At 42.8% G+C, this 22,003-nt stretch overlaps 4 protein-coding genes across 4 annotated transcripts; 1 reads left to right on the forward strand and 3 right to left on the reverse strand.

Moving 5' to 3' along the window:
* Positions 1-878: 878 nt before the first annotated feature.
* On the reverse strand, positions 879-3,577 carry LOC139295571 (52 kDa repressor of the inhibitor of the protein kinase-like). Its single transcript, XM_070917777.1, has 3 exons — positions 3,316-3,577; positions 3,170-3,206; positions 879-3,035 (listed from the first exon to the last, which is right to left on the reverse strand). The coding sequence occupies exons 1-3, from the start codon at positions 3,499-3,501 to the stop codon at positions 1,492-1,494; spliced, it is 1,767 nt and encodes a 588-aa protein (XP_070773878.1). The 5' UTR covers positions 3,502-3,577; the 3' UTR covers positions 879-1,491.
* A 1,099-nt stretch (positions 3,578-4,676) lies between these two features.
* LOC139295516 (52 kDa repressor of the inhibitor of the protein kinase) lies at positions 4,677-12,174 on the reverse strand. Its single transcript, XM_070917710.1, has 9 exons — positions 12,080-12,174; positions 10,484-10,604; positions 9,773-9,880; positions 9,614-9,668; positions 7,656-9,457; positions 7,535-7,565; positions 5,483-7,237; positions 4,875-5,114; positions 4,677-4,705 (listed from the first exon to the last, which is right to left on the reverse strand). The coding sequence occupies exons 1-9, from the start codon at positions 12,172-12,174 to the stop codon at positions 4,677-4,679; spliced, it is 4,236 nt and encodes a 1,411-aa protein (XP_070773811.1).
* Positions 12,175-14,238: 2,064 nt separating this feature from the next.
* Positions 14,239-17,673, reverse strand: LOC139295656 (52 kDa repressor of the inhibitor of the protein kinase-like). The gene is made up of 5 exons (XM_070917882.1): positions 17,588-17,673; positions 17,172-17,289; positions 16,804-16,902; positions 16,669-16,705; positions 14,239-16,544 (listed from the first exon to the last, which is right to left on the reverse strand). The coding sequence occupies exons 1-5, from the start codon at positions 17,671-17,673 to the stop codon at positions 14,728-14,730; spliced, it is 2,157 nt and encodes a 718-aa protein (XP_070773983.1). The 3' UTR covers positions 14,239-14,727.
* A 1,195-nt stretch (positions 17,674-18,868) lies between these two features.
* On the forward strand, positions 18,869-21,956 carry LOC139295595 (cytoskeleton-associated protein 2). Its single transcript, XM_070917808.1, has 7 exons — positions 18,869-18,910; positions 19,310-19,378; positions 19,495-20,282; positions 20,386-20,725; positions 20,818-20,878; positions 21,016-21,289; positions 21,444-21,956. The coding sequence occupies exons 2-7, from the start codon at positions 19,334-19,336 to the stop codon at positions 21,706-21,708; spliced, it is 1,773 nt and encodes a 590-aa protein (XP_070773909.1). The 5' UTR covers positions 18,869-18,910; positions 19,310-19,333; the 3' UTR covers positions 21,709-21,956.
* The last annotated feature ends 47 nt before the right edge of the window (positions 21,957-22,003 follow it).

Raw genomic sequence — 22,003 nt, forward strand, 5'->3', positions numbered from 1 at the left:
TTCATAGCCAATAATTGACAAGAAAGACAGACAATGCCCCACAGCAGACCCACAGAATTACATATTAACCAAACCACAATGGTAACAAAAGAGCCGGAAAGCGATGATTTGCATTACTGGCAAATACTAGTCAAACCTGTCTATCTCACATAACCAGCATTGGAGAGACCTTACACTTTGTGGACAAGAAGTAATTGTAAAATAAATATTTACCAGGTATATAGAGATAATGTAATGGTTGTATGACCTTCATAACCCTCCCCTTGAACCCACATCCTTGTTGATCAGTAAGTGAATCATGCAAGACATTTTTATTCAACACATCGTGACCTAGAGTGTGAACTGCCGAATTTTCAGTCAGCAATCATTAACACTGGCAACCCATATTGCAAATTCAAATAGGCTTTATACGAGCACAGTTGAACTGCCCCGTAATCATATCACAACTAACACATGTGAAAGGTGTCCTTCCTTTTGTTAAAGAAAAATAAATCATGCAGGTTCTCTATGGTTATGTATTTTCATTTATCAAAATAGTAATACTAGCAGGAATGTAAACTGACAGATTTGGATTACAGTTCTACTAGATAATAACCTCCCAGACTTCCTTCAGCCCAGTTGGACTTTATTACTAAATATCCCGTTGCTGCAGGTATTATAGTTCAACAATTTGACATTATATTTCAGGATAAAGCTTGCAGGTACATTCAGCTGCTTAGTTGAAGTATTTATCCTCGCTTCTTACCAGGTTCAGTTATTTCCTCAGAAGGTAAATTACAGCCTCACTGCGCCATCTTGTGTTAACTTACAGGTATGACAACCCATTATAGCCAACTGTGCATCTAAAAAAAAAAAACAATCAATCAAAAGCCAAAACATCTTTTTGGAGCATTTTATTACTTTTTTGACAAATATATATGAAGGTTTTCCTATTAAGGAAACATTCTTTCAAAGATACGTTTACAGCAAATTCATTCCTGCAAAGAGACAGGAATCATGGGAAATCATCAGAAGACATGATGGAACTAACCATTTCTATTTGTGCCCAGGAAAGGTAAGGGTGCAATTTCATAATTATAATAAATTCATGACAGCGATACAGAAGTCAGTCAACGCCAATGGGACATTTTTCAACATCTGCATTATCATGACATGGGGTGAATTATTAGTTTTGCATCAAGGCACACAAGCTTTGATAACCGTCAGTGGAGCATTGCTTCTTTTTTTTTTGTCAAGACATTGGTCCCATTGGGCAGTACAACTGTACAAACTACAGAATAAAAAAAAAAAAACATAACATAGGGCTTTGTTTGCAGGATAACAACAAAAGGAAATCTCAAAGAATTTAGATCAATAATGTACACAGAAACATTGAGTTTAGAACTTGGGACCTCAATTCGGGTTGAGACACATTAGTTCTTAAGTATGGTGGCGGTGACATCTCAAACGCATTGCTCAAATCTGCTAGCTGTGACGGAAGACCTGCAACTCTTACAGAGGATGTAGCTCAGTGAGGGATCGCTTTTCCTGCTGTATGAACTCCAGTAAGCTTCTTTTTCCCTGCCTGAAGTTGCTCTCCCTCCTTGAAAACGGCAAGATGACCTGGAGTCTGAGGAGAGTTTCAATGTTGCTAAAACTTCTTATCTGTGAGGTCTTGAGCGTATCGAGCACAGTAGTGGGGAGATAGCCTGCCAGGGGGTCCAACCATTTCTCCTTCCACGACTTCATCTCAGAGTGAAGAGAAACCTGATCTGGCAAGTCCTCCTTGTACAGGCGGAACACAAGACCACTAAGAATGCTGGTTTCCACTTTGGACATTGCGTAAGGCACAATCTCCAGACACCTCAAGGTATCCAATACCTTTTCTGTGAAGAGGTCGTCAACTTCTGCTATTGAGTGCTCTACAACCTTCATGCTTATCGATTCTTTGTAAAACTCACTCAGTGGATCGAGAAGCGCCGAGTGCAACATTGTTACATGAAGATTTGAAGCCAGTGCCACAGCTTCCTCAAACCAGGCCTTGTGATGGCTGTCAATGTCACTCGTCAGATTACTGAGGGACGCTTTAAGATCAGGCAAATTATTCACAGCAAGTAACATATCTAAGGGTTTACCCTGAAGAGACTGACTTAGCTTTTTAGTTACACTCAAGACATTCTTCTGCACCACTGTTGATAGGATAAACTCAAAGTTTCTGATCGCATCGAAGAACTGTGATGCTTGCTGCTGGTTTGAAGTGCTTCCCTCCCCTTTCAGCTCATTCAAGCAGAACATCACCGCTTCTAAAATCTCTACCATCACCTCGTGCGTGTCGTGACTCTTCTCCCAGTTTTTGATGAGTTTGTCCCTCAGCTCGTTGCCCTTCCCTTCATCGTTCTGGAACACGTGAATGATCATGTCTTCCAGTTTGTTCTGGCGTTCTGCATCCTCTGTGAGCCAATGCAATATTTTACCTATGAGAACTGCTCCGTCCGCTGCTTCTTCAGCAGGAGAGGATCTAGCCAGCCATACATTGAGAGACAAAGCAGAGCTGACAGTTCTTACAGCCTGGGGGTATTTCTTAGCTATAGCTAAACTTACAGCCCTCATCTGAGCTCCTACTTCACCTACACTCAGCAAAGCCTGTCCTCTACAGTACTCCATGTTGAGGCCCCACTTCTCAGACAGGGCAGTCTCAATAGCATCTGCAAGGACAACTGGGTCTTCACCGAAAGGGATGAAAGCCAGTGTCTCCTCACACTGGATGTCCTCTTTGTTTAAGTACCTGATGCACAACGGAACATAGAGCTCACCGTCAATTTCAACAGCTTGCTCAGTTATAACTGTGAAGAACTGAGAGTCCCAGAGTTCCTTGAGGATTTCTTCACGCAGTTGTGGCTCATAGAAAGACACTGCTTTTCTTGGTCCTTGAGCGACCTCCAGTATCACTTCACCATCAGCCGATTTCACCTCAACATCAGTGGGCTTCTCTGCTACACTGGAGGCGTGCGATTCTGTTGGTGTTGCTGGTTTCGACTGCTGTGTTTCAACGCCTCCTGATTTAAAGAACAAAAAGAAAATGTTAATGCAGCACAGAAAACTATGTGCTGTCAAACTACTGGTTATTATTTGTTGAATCAGAATCACGGACATAATGATGTTTTTATCAAGCTGCCATGAAAGCACTTACCACTGTCCAACTTTAGTCTTCGTAAAGTTCCCATCACCTAAGAAATATGAGGTGCTGATTAAAATGACTGGAAAAATGCTAGCTTTGTTTTCTGATACAACATGGTGATTAAACATAAACTATATAAAAAACTATTTTAAATTTACCTGGGAAAGACATGGACTGCTCTCTGTATCAACCTCCATACACTTCTCAATGACCTCCGGCAGTCTCTGCAGTGTTGTGCAGTGAGAGAGGAGCATCACATGATCCATTCGGCTGCCTTTGCATACAGTGTTTTTCAGAAGATCCCTCATGGAGTTCAGGGTGGTCTTCATCAGGTCACACTCCATACTGACACTAGGCAGGACAGCTACTAGCCTAAGCAGCAAGGTAACAGTTGGGTGGCTCTTCGACTCAGGATGGACTAGTGTTTCAGCGATGGATGTTGGAGGAGCAACATCCTGGTATTTCTCTCTCCAGACAGAGGCCCAGGCGCTGATTTCCTGCTCGGCTGCTTCAGGCTCAGGAAGATCTGTAAGGTAGAAGCTGAATGGCTTGTCCGCGGACTCCGACAGAATGGACTGCGGACTGCAGGAGGGAAGCAACGACAGGACTGACAGGGCCTTTAAGTGGCTGTCTGAGAAGCTGTACTTCATTTCATCAATGAGACTTCTGAGGAGAGGAACACTCAGATTCTCTCTGTAATAGATCTCAGGGGATTCATAGCTGTTGGCTTCCTCTGAGAAGCATGCTTGTTCAGGAGCTACCTTGGTTGCTAGCTGGAATGCCTGCTCAAACCAAGTAGAGTGCACGGTGCTCACATTTTCTAGCATTTTGTTAAGAGTCTCTATGATGGAGGGGATTTTTTCCACTTCACAGAGAATATCAGCAGGGTTTCCACAGCGGAAGACAGTGCTACAGTTACGAAGAGGAGCACAGGCATTCTTCAGAATCACAAGGGTCACAATGAAATCCATATTTCTCAGAGCGGTAGAGAGAACTTGCGCATGCATTGACTTGGCACCTGTGGCACTAGAGCTAACAGCATCTAGGCAGCTGAGGATGCCCTCTAATGTGTCAGCGAGTATGTCAAAGAAGTCCTCTCTCTTTTTCCACCTTGAGCAACAGGTTTCTGGTATTTCCTCCAGGGCCTCTCGTGGCATATTCAAAAGCCCATCGACAGCCTGTGCTAGCTGACCCTCCAGACAAGGAGATTCATCAAAGAACAGCAGCAGGTCTTCTGTGATATCCAACATTTTTGCTACTGAAGGGCAAGGCACACTTCCTGCCAGCCAATGGGCAAGGCCGCAAGACTCACTGGGTGTTACGACAGAGAGTGGATAGCTCTTGAGAAAATCCAAAGACATTTTCTTGAGGCTTTGATAACCTGAGCCCAAGTGCATGAATGCCTGTCCACGACACTGAGATACTGGTAAGCCCCAGTCTTCAGTGAGAATCTTCGCGAGGTTAGTTGCTTGTGTATCAACATGACAGTTTTCGTCAAATGGTAAGAAACCCATGAGCTCTACTTTCGGAGCAGATTCTCCAACATACCTGACAAAAACAGGTAGGTGCGTCTTGTCAGCAATTTTCACAGGTTTGTCTGTGATGAGTGAGAAGAATGGCGATTCCTGTATTTCCTTGAGTATGACATCTCTGATTCCATTTATGAGAAGTTTCACCATTTCATCATCACCTATACAAGGTGTGCATTTGCTCTCACTTCCAAACCAGTGGCACATGCTGAGCTCCTGGATGAAAAGCTCTCTGTCCTCTTCTGAGAGGTCGGAGAGACTGCTATTCTTTTTCCCCAGACGTGCGGCCAGTCGGAATACTGTTGCCAAACTTTGACGATTATCTGCTGCGTGCCCATTCTCATCTGCTGGTTTCATGTCTTGGTCCTCAATCTTGTCAGTAGCTTGCTGAATTTTAGGCTCTTCAGCTTCCTCTTTGACACAATCAACTAAATATATATGAGGGGGAGACAAAAATGACAACACAACAGTGGTTAGGATAAACATTCAAATCACGCCAAAAAAACTACTTTCAATAACTAATATGGCTCTTTATCAAGTTGTGTACTCTCCTTACTTTGTCGTTAATAAATGCAATTTAAAAAAAAAACATCTCTCAACAACCATACCTTCCATATTATTGTCAGAGATCCTGCTGAAACTTTTGGATTCCTTGTCCTGTGAATACACCCGGGTAAATAAAAGTTAGTCTAAAATTAATATAATTAATCAAATATGGAGAATACAATAAGAATGCACAAGAAATGTAACACTCTCATTCTTCATTGAAGAATACAAGCACGTACCAGACAGATACCCTCCAAGGCTTGCGGAGTGACCTTTAAGCACTGTGTCACCATGCGGTCCAGGTCTCTGCTGAAGTCTGTGCCCACCTGCAACATGGCCAAGCACGGGGACCTGTCTTTGGGATTTGTATTTCTCAGGTAGTGTTGGAACTTCTTGTGGCGCATTACAACACCACAGTCCTCCAGTGCTGTGCTGGGTAGTACGGACATAATCCTCAGCAGTGCATTGATGTTCCCAAAGTACTGCATGAGTGGCAGACGCAGTGTGTGAAATATTGAGCCTGGGATGGTCACGGATGCAACTTTGGTCTTCCATGTTACTCTCCAACAGCAGAGCTCTGTGAAGAAGTTGTCAGCATCGGGAAGATCACTGCTGTAGAGGGGAGGCTTTGACTTCAAGCTCTCAAACATGTAACTCGCTGTGACTGAGCATGGAACTAGGGAGAGGAAGTTGAGAGCTTCTTTGTGATCCTCTGAAAAATGATCCTTCACGGCATTGATAAGGTTATCTACTAGGGGCACACTTAAGCCATCTTTGTAAAAACCGACAGGCTTCATCATGCCGTCTCTTGGCAAAGAGTTTTCAGGCACTTCAATCTGCACTCGTAGACTCTGTGCCATTGCACAAGCCTCATCAAACCAGTTCTGGTGAAACACCTTCATATTTGTTTTTACTCGGTTCAGAGTGGCCACAATACCACTGATTTGGCAAAGTTGGGAAGCAGCACTAAAGTGGTCCTTCTGGAGACCTGCACTCAGCTCTCGGGTAAAAGAGGATGCATTCTTCAAGACCACCATAGCAATAATGAAATCAAATTCCATTACCTTGACTAGGAGTGTACCAGCTTGTTCAGACACAAAGGCTTTCCACCTCTGTGGGTTGTTTTTGATTTTCTCCAGACATTCAACCAGGGGTTCCAGCATCTGCACAAACACCTCATAAGAATCATGCTTCTCTTGCCAAAGGGCACAGAACTTCCCCTGTAACTCTTGGACCTTTTCGTAGCTCTCTCTAAGACCAAAGGCTATTACATGGTCTAGCTGTTTTTGTAGAGTAGCACTGCTGCCAAAAAACATCAAAACCTCTTCAAATGTATCCAGGGCTCTCTTAACAGCAGGGACTGGGATGGATTTGGACCACCACGTGTTGAAAGAGTAGGAAGAGCAGTGTGTGCTTATAGCAAGAGGATACTTCTCCTGGACTTTGCAGGCAAAGGCTTTCAGCTTGTAGGAAACATCACCAGAGCCTAGGTATGCTTGACCTCTGCAGTTATTCAAATCAAGATGCCACTCAACTGTTACTATTTCCAGGAGACGTTGTAGCATGGCATCACAATCAAGATCTGCTTCAAGGAATCCCATCAGCTCCAAGCGCATGACATCAAAACTGTCCACAAACCTAAGGAAAAGTGGAAGATGGTCTTTCTCTCCCATCCTCACAACACGGTCGATGAACAAGGAAAAGAACGAACTCCCCACTTCCATGAGTATTCCCTCCCTGACGGCATTCTCGCACACAGTGAGAACTTCTTTCATTTCAGACTTGGTCACATACTCAACCTCCCCATCCTGGGCAGAAGCGTCACCATGTTGCCTGCTATGACTGCTGTATGCAGCCGTGACTGCAGCCTGCAAGGCAGACTTAAGAGCTTCTCTATCAGTCTCCGCACACTTCATCTCCACAAGCCTTTCAGCATCCATCTCTAGGTTTATGAGTTGTAATTCTTCTTCAGTGTCCTTTTCAGCATGGTTCCCATGGGATGCCACTGTAATGAGGTGGGAATGGTATTGTAAGCTGAGAGCACAATTAAACACATTCGTGAATAAGCAGGTGTGCATATTGAAGATTGCAGTTTCACAAAAATATTCAACTTGCCAAAGTTATTTCCACTCAAGCCCAATAGTCATTGGTCATCATTGTGTATGCTTTGTGTTTACAGCTATAATTTGAGAACAACATTCCCTTAAATCCTTGATTTATTTCATGTGATAGAATAGCCATGTGACTAACCAAAATTGCAACATGCTGAAATGGTAAATAAATAATTTCAAAGTCATTTCACCTTGGGAAGGCTTCTCCTTTGTGTCATCATCCTGTAACACACACACACAGTTAAATGTAATTTCAGGTAGAATAGTTATCACTAAAGAGGGTAACAGTATTCTGCTTAGGAATCTACTCACTATTTGCAGCAACTGCAGGATGTCCGGATGCTTCTGGGCATATGACTCCACCATTTGTTCAACATTGAAGTGCACATCTTGGTTCACGTAGACATATGCCATGCTGCATTGTCTTTGGTCCTCTGGTGTGGCTCTCAGGTACGAGTGGCACCGCTCCAGTACCATATGGTATTGGCCATACACATCTGCCTCTGCATTTACACATGGAACAGTGCCCAACACCCTCAGCAAGCTCTGCACATTCGGGTAAAACCCAATATCTGGAATCTTGAGTGTAGCAAACACTGTGGTTGGTAGGATCCTGCGCTTGCTCGCATGCCTCCACTTCACCTCCCAACAACCAAGCTCTTCATAGAACGTGTCAGGCCTTGCGAGGTTGTTCAAGTTGGCGTCTGCTACTTTATCCCTGCGAATGCTGAAATTGTGGTCAGCCATGTAAGATGGCACCAACGAGAGCCATCGGAGAATCCTCACCATCTCTGTGCTGAACACTCTCTTCACCTCTGCAACAAGATACTGCAAGATAGGCCGGCTCAGAGTTTCTCTGTAAGAGTCCTCCAGTGGCGTCTCAGTTGTGTCTCCTTGGTCCATCTCTGGTTTAGTGACCTCCACTCCCAGCTTCTTTGCTCTGCCAACCGCATCTGAAAACCATTTCCTGTGGAATATTGCAAGCTCCTGTTGGTATTTGCTTACCAGCTTTAAGGCATTGGAAATTGTGTACTGCAAGGTACTGCTGATGCTAATTATTCCCCTGAGACTCGAGTTGAGTATGCTCACACAACAGAGGGTGTTCTTCAGAACAACAAGTGTGATGATGAAATTGAAATTCTTCAAAACTGGCTTGAGCTTGGCCATCTGTTCAGCAGTATCTTCATCTACTTTTGAAATCATCTCATTGATGCAGTTCAGGAATGGCTCCAGAATATCTAACATGGTCTGGAAGGCGTCCGTGCCATATTCCCAATTCTCACTGACAGCTGCCTTGATCCTGTCCACTTCCCCTTTTACGTGCCCGTATGTCATCTGGATCTTTCCCTCCAATCTTCTGCACAGCTCTGGTGTTCTCCTGAGTAATGAGGCCACCTCCTCTACAGTGTCTGCAACATTTTGGATGGAGGGCACAGGCATGCAGCGAATAATCCATATGTTGAAGGCATATGGGTCACTCGGTGACAGAACTACTTGTGGAAACTCCTGCAGAATCCTGCAGGTAAGGTCTCGCATTTTCTGACACATACTACCTGTAACCAGATAAGTCAGTCCTCTGCAGTGCTCCATCCTTAGCCCCCACTTGTTTCGCAACTCTGAGAGAAGCATGTAAAACAAATTCTCCGCATCCATGTCGCATGGTAAGAACCCAATGAGGTGCTTTTGTGGGAACCCATCTACAGTGACAGACCTGATGAAAACTGGGATCTGCTCCTTTCCTTCTATACTTGTCACATCCTGAAGCAGAATGGAGAAGAATCGGGCCAGTCTGAGGCTGTTTTGGATCTCCTCCCGCATGAGGTCTTCACTGAACTGGAGGATTTCTTTCTTGTCAATTTTCTCCACACAGATACGATTGAGAGCCTGTTGACCTCTTCCACCTCCAATCGGCTCATCAGTGTTGATGTTCGCACCATTGATGCTGAATCCAGTCAGTGCCAGGATCTCCTTGAAATAGACTTTCAGAGTCTCTTTTGCTTTGGAGCTGGCTACATCCTCTTGGGTTTGGTTATCTCTTAGCAGTTCAGGCGGTCCACTATTCTCTCCAGATACTTCTCTTGTCTCCTCAATCACCTCTGCTGTTGCTCTGTTTTCTGGTGGGAAAGAGAAAAAAAAACTGATTGAAAGGTTGAGATGATGTTAAAAATAGCTAATCCAATCAGTGAATCAATATTTACAACAAGGGCTAATACATTTTAACATAGACTAAAACTCAAGAGTCTTAAATAAGGTTTTTTTTCAAGAATGACTTGAACCAGTTACAGTACCTTTTGTTTTCTTCACAGAAGTAGGGTCCTCTTCCGACTGGGTTAATGGAAAGGATAATTATAAGTTTGCATTTTCAGTGTTTTAATGTCTGATGACAAATGCAAGGAAGAGCGGTTTTAAACATTGAATTAAACACTTACAGGATCTCTAGCTCGTTTCCTGTTGCAGGTTGATTGATTATTCACAGGCGTTGTAAAGTCAAATATTGTTGGAACAGCATCTTCCCTTAAGACACTACTGGAGGCGCTCTGAAAAAGAAAATGCAGAGATCACACTTATATGCTTATCCTCAATATTCTATGTGAAATAAGTTTCTCTATGTTCACACCATGTGATATTGGGATTAAGGAATCTAACTATATACAAAATAGCACTGAGCATCACTGGGTACACAAATGTTGAGTAACAAAACCATTAACAGCACATCTGTACAGGGATATAAAACGGACTCAAATGGTTGCATTAATAAACTGTCTAATTAAGCAAAGTGTCTTCGCTGTTGTTTTAAAGTGGGTGCCATGTTTTAAACCCAGTCACATTGATAATATAGAGCAACAAAACCCATCAATTGTGTTAATACACTGAGTTACATGTCTATTTGGTTCACCCGTAGCTTTGGATGTTCAGTCTTTGCTGACACTATATCAGAGTGGTGTTAAAGCTTTGAGGTTGTAGTCATTGGATTGTATTACATTCACAGATTGATTGTATAGACATGTTTCTAATACAAATAATATGGCACTATAATAACAAAAGAGGTTGCAAAATGACAATTCTTCTTCTTATAATTATTATTATTATTATTATTATACATACACAAAAAGGTAATGGGCAGCAGATTTGCTTCTTACCTGATGAGAAATCATAGAGGGCTCAAAGTGCTTTGCACAAAGTCTGTACAGCTTATGCAACTGCTCCGGAGGTTCTGATGCCAAATCTTGGCGACAACAGTTGTCCAACCATTGTGTGCAGCTGAAAAATAAAGGGGGTGAAAGGCATAAATTGTTGGGGTCGTAACCATAGACTTATAATTAGACTAAAATAGGCATTAGCCAAAACACTTATGTACGTTAATCTTCTGAACTCTAAAAATATGACTCAACAAACAAACATAAGCTCTCACAGGTTTCAGTTGGCACCTGAAACAACTTTAAGATTGCAAGGTGCCATGTTCATCACTGGTCGAATGCAAGATCAAACCCACTTTTAGACAAACATAACATCCATACACAACTCTGTGAGAGATGCTTTTGAAGCTTATTGCACATGCACAGTGCTGTTAGGCTACAAGAGGCCATGACTGCAACAATAACATGGATTTGGCACACCCACACTGACACAATTCTGCTTTGATTAGCTGCACTTGTAACACAATCCCACAAAGTTGCGGCTGACTGCTGACTAAAGCCTTCACTACTTCACATGAGCTGTTTGCTTTCCTTCCATCTCTCATTATGATTTCCCTTCTCTTCCTCTTTCTGTCAACTGATTTTTATTAATGTGGATATATTTGCCAACAAGCAAATGAGATGTGCTTTTCACAATTTAACCCAGCATTAGGTGGGTGCCAGTTTAAAAACGAGCACTCGAGGCAAAAGGAGGATGAAAAGACACAAAGTCACTGCAGGGCTGGAAATGAAATATTTCAGAGACCCCGTGATCTACCAGTCTTTCCTATTGCTCGGAGGTTATATTTCCTGTCCACTGCCACAGTAGTGTGATTCGGCCAGCTGAACTGCACTTACCATTCATTTACAGTCCTTAAATTAGTTCTACTGAATTGATTTTTAAGATTACACACCTATAATTGCATAATACTACCGGAATCTCGAAGTGGAAAAAAACAAACAGCGCCAGTTCAGAGGTAACAGCAGGGAAAAGGGAGGCGCTAGACTGCTATTTATTCATAGGGACATCACCTGTTAAAACTACGTACATATAAGTTTCTATTTATATTGTTCACAACGAGCTCTACTGCACAACGACAGTGTAATTTAACAGTCTGGTGAGCAGTAGCCACAATAACGCCACATATCACTATCAATGGGAGGTCTTTTAGTTTTGCTAAGCTAATGTCAGCGTTACCACACTATCGAGACGGTAGGTGCCGTGTACCGCTGGCGATTTAAATTACAACAGAAAAAAGTTTTAAACTATGGTTTCTCTTGGTTTGTGAAACGACTGAACACAAAGATAAAACGACAGAGCCAATATCACACGTCAGTGCCGGTCTCCGAGCTTGAAAGAGTGAACGGAGTCTATTTCACGCGGACTTTTCTTTCAAGAGTAACGTTAGTCTGCGCCATTTTCGACAGAGTTGTGTCACTGTTAGCCAACATGATGTTAAGCTAACACCAGGGCTAACAGTGGAAAGCTAACACATTCATTTTGCATGCTCAGTTGCTCATTTTATACCCAAATTCCAACGAAATAAGCTAAACTCTTACCGCTCCGGGTCCAAAGGAAAGCTGAAAAGTGGAGTGGAGTTTTCGGATTCTCCTTGTTGGTAATCACAGTTCGCTGCGGCGCAGCAGTCAGTCATTTTGGACTGCAATGTAGCTAGCTAGCAAGTTAGCTAGCTTAGCTGGCGGTTGCAAGCTGGCAAGCCTACTGTGAGCAAACCTGCAGGAGAGTCTACAGAGTCATGCTTTGAGCAACCCCTGCAACCGACACAATTGAGTTTCAACGTTATTTTCGCTTACTGTCTCTTTGACAAACTAAGAACCTACTAATTCCATGCTTTCAAAAGTTGATGTTGCGCGGTGAGCCAAGTGTCGCCGAAAGCGTGTTATCCCATCAACCAGGAACTGGACCGTGTAGTACAAAATGTTCACCAGCAGAGGGCAGAATGGCACCGCCAGGCCCGGCCAAAGAGTTTAACTGTCAAGATAATTCACATCACATTCCATTCAAACCGAGCAAAGCAGGCAGGTGCCCCAGATTTCCAATCGGTTTTTTTTCGGTAATATGCGCCACCAAAGCACATTATCAACCAAGGAAGTTGCACGTACATCCGACCATGAATTATTGTGTGGGTATGACAAGATATACATTAATGTTATCTGTGTATACATGTTTATGTACATGATCAACTTACATGCCATTCACATAAGAATTATTTAAATGACAGAAATACGCTTTTGTGAAATCCTTAGTTGTTGTTGTTGTTTTTTGTTGTTTTTTACCGAATTACTCCAGTTGACTAATATATTAATGTCATATATTAAAGCCATGCTTTTTTTGGCCGCTGATGAAACACCATAACTTTGTTTCCACACAAGCTGTGGTCCAGTATTCATTGCTTACATCATAGCTGACATTACACAAGCATTAAACAGAGGCGTTTGATAAACATTTAAACCACATATAGCTCTGATAGTCCTTTTCTTGTTTTGACCTGATACTCTGATTTGGATTCGCAGCTTCCTCTTCACATGTAAAAATGTAAAACACATTTGGTTAATTTCATTCTTACTTAAAAAAAAAAAATTAAATCTGAAGAAATCGTTCACTCTGCTTTTCAGTAATTCCCACAGTTCGGATTGGATGGGATCGGATGGGATCGGATTTTACCAAAACTCTTAAATCTATCATTTTACTAATTTCACATTATCATTTACTGTTACCCGCATTTTTTTGTCATCTGTTATCTCAAATGAATTGAAGTCTACATCACGTTATGTGTAATCCATTAAATTATACATATTTCCATGTGTGGCTGAAAAGAACAAAGAGGAACCTACAACATAGTAAGTAATTAGTGTGTAATTAAATGTCTTTTTTAAATACAATTTTCTGGAACTGGAACACCCAAATGATACACAGCAATCATCGGTGTCGGTAATCACAGCTGATCATTTAAAATGTCTACCGTGAAAAGGGTTTAAATTCAAGCAAGGAATTAATCGTCTGAATCATTTTATGGATTTATACAAAAGAAAAGCTAATGCCTCCAAATTAAAGAAACTACACATATTGTGTAAATGGTTTTTCATATGATTGGTTGTAATGAGGTGGAGAAGGAGACATGGAAGGGTATTTTAATGTTGTCCACGGCAGCAAACAGTGTAGGAAGGCCAAATGGTTTCAGCGTTCAATCATATCAGATTTCATTAACACCAAACGCTATAGTGGAAATTTGAGTCTCAGAGCAGACAGTGAATCTGCTGTTTAGTCACAAGCATACACTCCATTCGCAGACATAATACCCAAAGTGCAAGGTGCATAGTGATAGATACCGGCAGGGGTGTGGCTAAGAAGTATGGGCCTTCTTCACACCACTTTGTCCTGATCTCCAACTAACTGGATTTGTCAGGACACATACCTAATGTAAATATTTTAGGCACTGCCTGGGTGGTGCTAATTGGCTGTCATATCCAGCTTGCACCAGCCTCTGTTCCAAATCTATCTTGGAAAGAAAAATGTTTTAGAAAGGACAGAAAAAATTGAAGATTTAATAAAAAAAAAGAATCTAAATTCCACTCCTACTTATTCTGGTGTCTCTCAAAAAACACTCGTTTCTGGGTCGGCATTTTCAGTTTTGTTTACAACAGACCTCGTTTCAGGACGGGGTTAAGAAAAAGTTCAGAATGAGGACCACAAAAGGTTGTGAAACCCAAGAGACTACCTCTTTATTAACTTGTTCAGAATTTATAGCTGACCCTCCGTATCCAATTGTTACATGTCAGCAGAACATTGGGTGACACAGCAAAAACACTTTAACAAGACTTTTAACTCCACTGTTAAAACTTCAACAATTTACAACTTATTTCCGTCCACTCAGTCAAAGAATGGACTTGGGTAGCTGGGAAGTTTACAGGGTGTTTACAGAGCGGCCAACGTTGGTCCAAAACACAACATGAAAACAGCATGAAGGACAAGCGTAGCAAAAACTAAATTCAAAGATGACACTTTGCAGCCCAGTTTCTCGTTCATTTACATTCTACATTTTATCACAAAAATGCCTACAAAAAGATTCTACTTCAGTATGAGGGCTCGATAGTAAAAAAAAACAAACAAATGTTTATCTCATCAAAATAACAACCTGCATGACTCCTTAACAAAAGCTGAGGCTTAACTACCATATCACCACAGACTAAGACACCTCCTCCCTGTCAGGGTACGTCTTCATGTAGACCTCAACCATCGAATCCAGATCATACCCGACATCATAGTTCATGTTCAGAAGAGCGAGACCTTTTGATGTGAATTTGTCCGGCGTGTTCTCCATGTACATCTGGAAGCGCTTGTACGACGCATCACAGCTGTCCTCCAGAGCCAAGGTGGGCAGGATGCCGACCAGCCTCAGAACTGCGAGCATGTTTGGGAAGAACTTCACATCGCCCAGCTGCAGTGTTTCATGGAGACTGGAGGGAAAAGTCTCGCCTTTGCCCTTTTTGCTCCATTTAACCCACCAACAGTGCAGCTCGGCGGAGAGGGTTCCTGCATTAGGGATGTCATTTTTAAACACTTGCACACTCTCTTCCTCAGGCTCAGTAGACTTATGCTGCTCTATGACAGCAGGGACCAGCGACAGACATCTCAGAGCCTTCAGGTGGTCCTCACAGAAGAGTTCATTCATTTCTTTGATGACATGGCTCACCACGGGAACAGACAGGTGCTCCTTGTAGTAACTCTCCGGCTGAATGGCTCCAGGTTCTGACCGGCGCTTTCTCAAGAATGACCGAGGAACCTTAACTGGGATCTCCATCGCGGCGGCTAGGTTAACGGCCTCGTCGTTCCAGAACTCATGATACACATCGATGTTGTCGGACACTTCCTTCAGGGAGTGCAATACAGCTTTTAAACTGGTTGCCGCAAAGTGGGCGTCTGTTGCTTTGCCTTGCACGTTCTTCCCAAATGCTCGGGTAAGTGTCATAGCGTTTTTCAGCACGACCAAGGCCATGACAAACTCGAAATCAGCTAGCGCTTTTGAAATCTCTAAGGCGTTGTGTGTGACTTGATCGCTCCACCTCATGTCCTCGTTGTCATGCACGCTGTCCACGCAGAGTAGCAATGCCTCTAGGATTTCCACTGCCACCTCAAATGCATCATGTCGCCCGGTCCAGCTGGTTCGACAGATCTCCTTCAGTTCCTTGGCTCTCTCCTCTTTGTCCGGGTGGAAAATGGAAATGGCATGCTCCAACTCCAACTGCAGTAAAGCGGACTGACCGAAGAATGACTCAATCTTCTTTAAGGTGGACGTGACAAGCTGAACCCCTGACAAAGCCATACCACCTGCCAGTGACACGTTCAATGCACGAGTAGATCTCAGCGCAAGCACTGCCATTGGATACCTCTCCATCAGTTTGGCAGCAAATGTTTTTATTTTACTAAAATGTGTCCCCGAGAAGGAGTGGGCTTGACCTCTACACTGCTCCATATCTAAGCCCCATTTGTCAGTCATTTCAGACAGCAGTTTCTCTGCTAAGGCATCTCCATCACCTTCAAAGGACAAGAATCCAACAAACCTCTCCCGCTGGCAGTTAGACTGGTCCACATAACGGAGAAAGACGGGGAGGTACCATTCTCCGGAGAGCTTCACCAAATCATTAGTAAGTACGGAGAAAAAGCCATTTTGTTTCACTTCCTCCACCAGCTTACTGTGGATGCACTTCTCGCACACCTCAATCAACTGATCCAGCTGAGCTGAGGAGCAGCACTCCTTATTCACATCGTACCTCTTCTTAAGGACTTCGTCTCCGCAATTCATACGATATTCTAACAATGCCTGAAAGTTGCTTGACCCAAGGCCATCCTGTTTATCATCACCGGGCCCTGTCGGAGGAATGCTTTGCTCTGCCAACAGTACAAGAACTTCAAATAATGACTTAAGATACTCTTTGTACTCTTCTTCCTCTGGGACGGTCTGGACATCTTCCTTAGCTGTCTCGGCTTGAGACTTTTTGATTTCTAAAAAGGGAAACGGAAACAATTGCAAGATAGAAACCAAATCAGTCATTCATTCAGCAAATGTGGGTGTGGGAGTAATTTCGTCAAGTAATAAACGTCTATGTATGTTGATATTTCTACTCACTTTTTCTCCCCTTACTCTTCGTTTCATCATCTTTGGTCTGCAAAGATCAATAGTAAAAAAATACAAATGTTATTAAATAGAAACTACAAAAACGTACTTTTCCCCTTTTAAATCAATAAGATTTATTTTACCCACCGCCTCTTTACTGCGCTTCACCTGCCCATTTTGAGGTGGGCTTGGCACGTCAAAGATCGTTGGTATGGCATCATCCTTCAACACTGTACTCTGAGCGTCCTGAAAACAAAGTCAAGCCAAAACAAGTTACTCATACAGCACATACGAAGACAGAATTAAATATGACTTCGGTTGAATTTGTATTACACAGCACTAAAAGACAGATTGCATTTATTGAATAATCGGTGAAACAATATGCAGGGCTGCATTAAGCCCCTTTAATATTTCACTGAAAGATTGGCAATTACATAAAAAGTACTGCAAAGTCTGGGGTCACGTTGTCCTCTGCAATTTGTTCCAAAATCATGTGCAACTTGAGAACAACTTACACCATCGATCCAAGATGTTTCAAAGTGTTTCCCACAGAGTCTGTAGTATCTGTACAACTGGTCAGGGGACTTGTCTACGAGGTCTTCCATCTGGCATTTTTCAACCCACTTCTTGGACCTGAAAGGAGAGGTTAAACCTGAATGAGAGCAAGTTTAAAATTCCACACAAATCTTGGGCTTGGAGATTCAGTTATGGTTCAGTGTTATATCAGTTCAAATACTGTCAAACGCTTGAATTGACTTTGCAGGGCGACATGCAGGCATAGGATGCAGCTGAAACAAAATGTAGAAAATTCAACCAAAGTTGGCCCTGTTTTAAAAAGCCATGCCTGGTCACATTTGACATGCATATGAGAAACGAGCAGGCATGGGTAGCTTGAGAGCTTCCTGTTTGCTTCGGTAGTAGCATTAGTTACCTTTCTGGATCATGCGGAAACCTGAAGAGTGGCTGAGGGTCGGATTTACCACTAGTACAGTTCGGCACAGCGCAGTGATTCTGCATCATGAGTTTGTGTCATAGACCAGCGTTTTGCGTAGAAATCCTTAGCGGATAGCCAACGATGTTGCTACGCTAGCTAGCTGTCAAGCCACTTTGAACGGCAAGGTAACTTCCGGTTTTTGCTTTCAACATAAAGTATATTGTGTCAGAGTAACATCTCTGAACGTAAAAGAGCACTTGTTTTCTGCAAAAAAAAAAATCCCATTTTATTATTCACAAGCCCGCGAAAAAATGTCCGTATGCCAACAAGGCCGTGTTAGCTTGACAGGTCAAATGTCAAAAATGCAATAAAGGTATTCGTTACATAGCTAACCGTGTAGCCCTATTCTCTGCTTGTTTTGTCCCTTTATCCTCAGTACACTTGTTCCTGAAGGCCACAAGTAATGACAAGTTTTTGAATATAATTATGATTTTATTTTGAAGGCAAGTTCGCTTGCTTGTTATCTTACGGTTTTGTTAAACTTGATGTGTGCAACAACGTGCATCAAACCGCGGGCTTCGCTCCTTTCCCATGATCCTCAGCAGTCTTTTCAAAGCCCCAAAGCTTGAAAACATGCCATGACACATTTCAAAACATGTTCATATCATGTTGTTGTGCTTTTTGTGACGTTCGGTTCACAATAAATACACACAGTCGTTGACTACTTACACTTATTATTATGATTATCATCAAAACAAATGCGTGCATTTGCATTTTTCTACATGTGCAGAAAGTATTTGTATTGTCTTATCTCTTTTAAAGACTGGAGTTGTGCGTCACCAAATCATTTGTACACTCAGCTACAGCAACGTGATGTAAATATGTAATGTTTCCTGAAAATAATTGCTTTTGCTAACCTCATTTCCCTGATTACGATTACAACCTACTGGAGGTCATAGCAGTTTGTTTTTCACTAAATCGCCGTTTACACGGTAGCTCTCATGCGCTGGGCGTGTAGCTGTATGCATGGACCGGTATTTGAGGAATCCTATTTGTGTTCAAACATTCAAACGGAGGGATGGGAAGTTGTGAGATGGAAGAACGGCGCTAGTCTTCTTCAATTCTCGTTCTTAGTTTGGAGACACTCTATTGGTTCATGTTGTTATCTCGCGATAATGGCGCGACCAATTGAAGCGCAGCAGCGCCAAGTCAAATAGAATATTTTTTTCCGCAGGGAGGCAAGTGACGTGTTTTGCTCCAGAACTGTGTTGGTCTGGAGAGGCTTTCTTCTCGTATTGTACGACGAAAGACCACAGCACGGTAAGTCAACGTCTATTTTTAACTTGACTTAAATATATGTATAGATACAGTCCGCGCACCAGAGCAGGAATTACGGCAAATGTTCCATACAGCTAACGTCTAACGTCCCGCTAACGTTAACGTTAATTCGCTTTTATCATGTCAGCTAACGTTACGCCAGACCGCTGACTTTAAGCCAACGCGTAAATATTAATGTTTCCTTGCTTTCGATAACCTACCCAACTCTTTAATATATGAAAAAATTCTCACGAAAGTAGATACAGGGTAGATGTTATTGTACTTACTTGCAGACTATATCAAGTATAATCATAGTATGCTAATGTTAGATGATATAAATTAATGACCCGGGTTATTCATTGTAATCAGGCTTGTGTTTGTGTTGCTTTGTTCGCCTTCCAGGAATCTTCTGGTTCAGACTTCACAATGGACAAAATTGCAGTTTCAAGACGAAACCACACCTATAAGAAAGTAAGTTAATGTTCATGAATATCATGAAATGGCCTATTTGTTGTGTTGACGTATAACTAAGTTCTATTCATTGTCCAAATTCAGCCTACCTAATGGTCTTGTTTTGATTGTATTAGGGAAACAAGGAAAATGCTCAGCCAGCATATGGAAGCAAGTCCTTTATCAAAACGGATAAAACGTCTGCTGCTCCCTTTCAACTGAAAAGCAACAAAAAAGAGGAAACCCTGGCAAAAAATGGTCCTCTTAAAACCAAGGCCAAACACGCAGACACAAGGTCAACTGCTGGCGAAGCTCTGAAAGGGTTTAAGACTGTGCAGAGAGATGGGAAAGGAGCTGCTGCTACTGATGTCAGACAACAACATGCGCACAGCCAGGCCCTCCTCACTGAACAGGCTGTGAAAGACCAAAAAATAGTCATGGAAGCTCCAAAGCCACCAGCTGCTGTGCCATCCAGGTCTGCTCCCGGCATGTACAAAGGCAAGATTGTCCAGTCAAAAATTGGATCCATTTGGAAGTCAAGTGCCACGGTGGGCGGGGCAGATCCCAAACCACCAGCACCCAAAACAGAGAGGCAATGGGTTGGAAATATGAAACAAGTCAGGTCCAAATCCATTGCTGAACTTCCTGGGCATCGCACACAAAAACCCACACAGACGAGGTCCAAGTCGGTGTTGGATAGACCTGCTCAGGTGTCCAAGCCCGCTGTCACCAGCCGCGCTGGATTCTACTCTGCTCGCCCTCCTGCCAGAACCGTCCCAGCAACACTAACCAGTACCAGCAAGGGAAGTGGGACTCAGAACTCAAAGCCAAAGGTTCCAGTGACAGACAAGAAAGTCAACAAACTTCCTGTCGCAAGCACCTACAGTCAGTACAGGTTTACCATGGAGACTGCCGAGGAAAGAAGGTAACATTTTGCCAACATACACACTTGACGGTTGCCTTGGTGTCACTGTACTGTAACATCAGAAATGTTTAATAGAAAAATGTTTTTGTGTTCCCTCCTGCAGAGCGAAACTGGCCGGGTGGCAAGCTTCCAAGGGCAAGACTTCCAAGAGGCCAGCCCTGAAAACAGCAGTACCCCCAAAAACCAAAGTCTCTACAAAACCTGAAGCTGATCTCAAACCTCAGTCTCATGTTGAGCCTCAGCCAGCTACACAGCGCAACCCTGAACCTGAACCCAGGCTGGAAGCACACAAGCCAGACTCTGCTGGTACTCACTGTGCAGATACACAGGCAGCAGAGTTAACAACACACAGCCAGACTCCAGTGATCATGAACACGACCCTGGACCTGCTCGAAAACTCTGATTCAGATCTGCCTGTTGACCTTCAGGACAGAGTGGATGATGTAAGGGAAAAGGGCACGTTTTCTATTGCGGTTTTAAAAACATTACCTTCCACAGTGATCAACCATGTTCTTCTTTGTTTTCATTTTGACAGATTGTTGTGAACCTGTGTGACGCTTTGGAGGCCATGGCAACACCCTCAAGATGCAACAATGGTAAGTTCACCAGTGTCTGTCCACTGTGATTGTCTGGTGGCCTAGTGGTGCATTTGGTAAACTCAGTGGTGTTTGATAAGTTCTTAAAATAATAATAATAGATCTACTGAGGTCAATGGAATTTTTGTTCCCATTAGGACTTTCACAGATGACAGATGTGTGCGATGATGTTGAAGTGAAGGACAGTGAGCCAAAGGCTGAATGTACAAAAGAGGAGCTGAAGAATGAAATGCCTGAACATGTTAGCGAGCAGCCAAAGGATGAGCAAGTGAAGGATGAAGACGAAGAAGAAGAAAGTGATGACCAGGAAGTAGAAAGTGATGGTGATGAGGATGTGATGGAGACCACACCACAGATGAAGGATGCTTCAGTAGTAAAGTACAGTGTGAAGACTACTCCATACCTGCAAAGGTGAGTCCATCAACTTTAATGTCTAATACTAGCAATCTCTTTAGCCCAATCCTTTCAATCACCACTTTCAATATTTAACCGTGAGTTAAATAGTCAAAGTAGTTTATTTTCACTTGCAGTACAGTATGTTTATCTTCAAATATCCCTTGTCTAGTGTCAAAAAGACCATTGAAGGTGATGCCAGCACAAGTACGTCCAGGAGGAAGAGCAACATCAAAGATCTGAAGTTTCTGACACCAGTTCGCCGTTCCTGCCGCATAGAGCGCAAGTCCTCCCGCCTGCCGTCGATGCTGGTGGACCATGATCCCTGTGTGTCGTCACTGGCTGAGCTGGTGAAGCTGGATGACAATCCCAACGCCTACATCTACAGAAAAAACCCTGCACTTCTGGAAGATCTGCCAGACCAGCCCAGTCTGTGAGGGGCTCCGACTGTGTCCCGTTAAAAAAAGAAAAAACCTTTAGAAATGTATGGGACAAGAGCTAATGGACGCTTTATACTGTTACTTTATACTGTGGTTTTACTAATGTGTCTGAGCAAAGAATTTTAATTTTCATTGAAATTGTTTTATTGTATTTCTGGTCTGAATGTATTCTAGACTTTCCCCTAATACTATTATTCCTTTATTATAAAGTTGACATGTATTGCCAAATGCACTACAATAAAAGAATATTGCCTTATCTTAAATACCACCGGTTATGCATTGATCCCAGATT

Source organism: Enoplosus armatus, chromosome 13 (assembly GCF_043641665.1).
Source record: "Enoplosus armatus isolate fEnoArm2 chromosome 13, fEnoArm2.hap1, whole genome shotgun sequence".
NCBI classification, from domain to species: Eukaryota; Metazoa; Chordata; class Actinopteri; order Centrarchiformes; family Enoplosidae; genus Enoplosus; species Enoplosus armatus.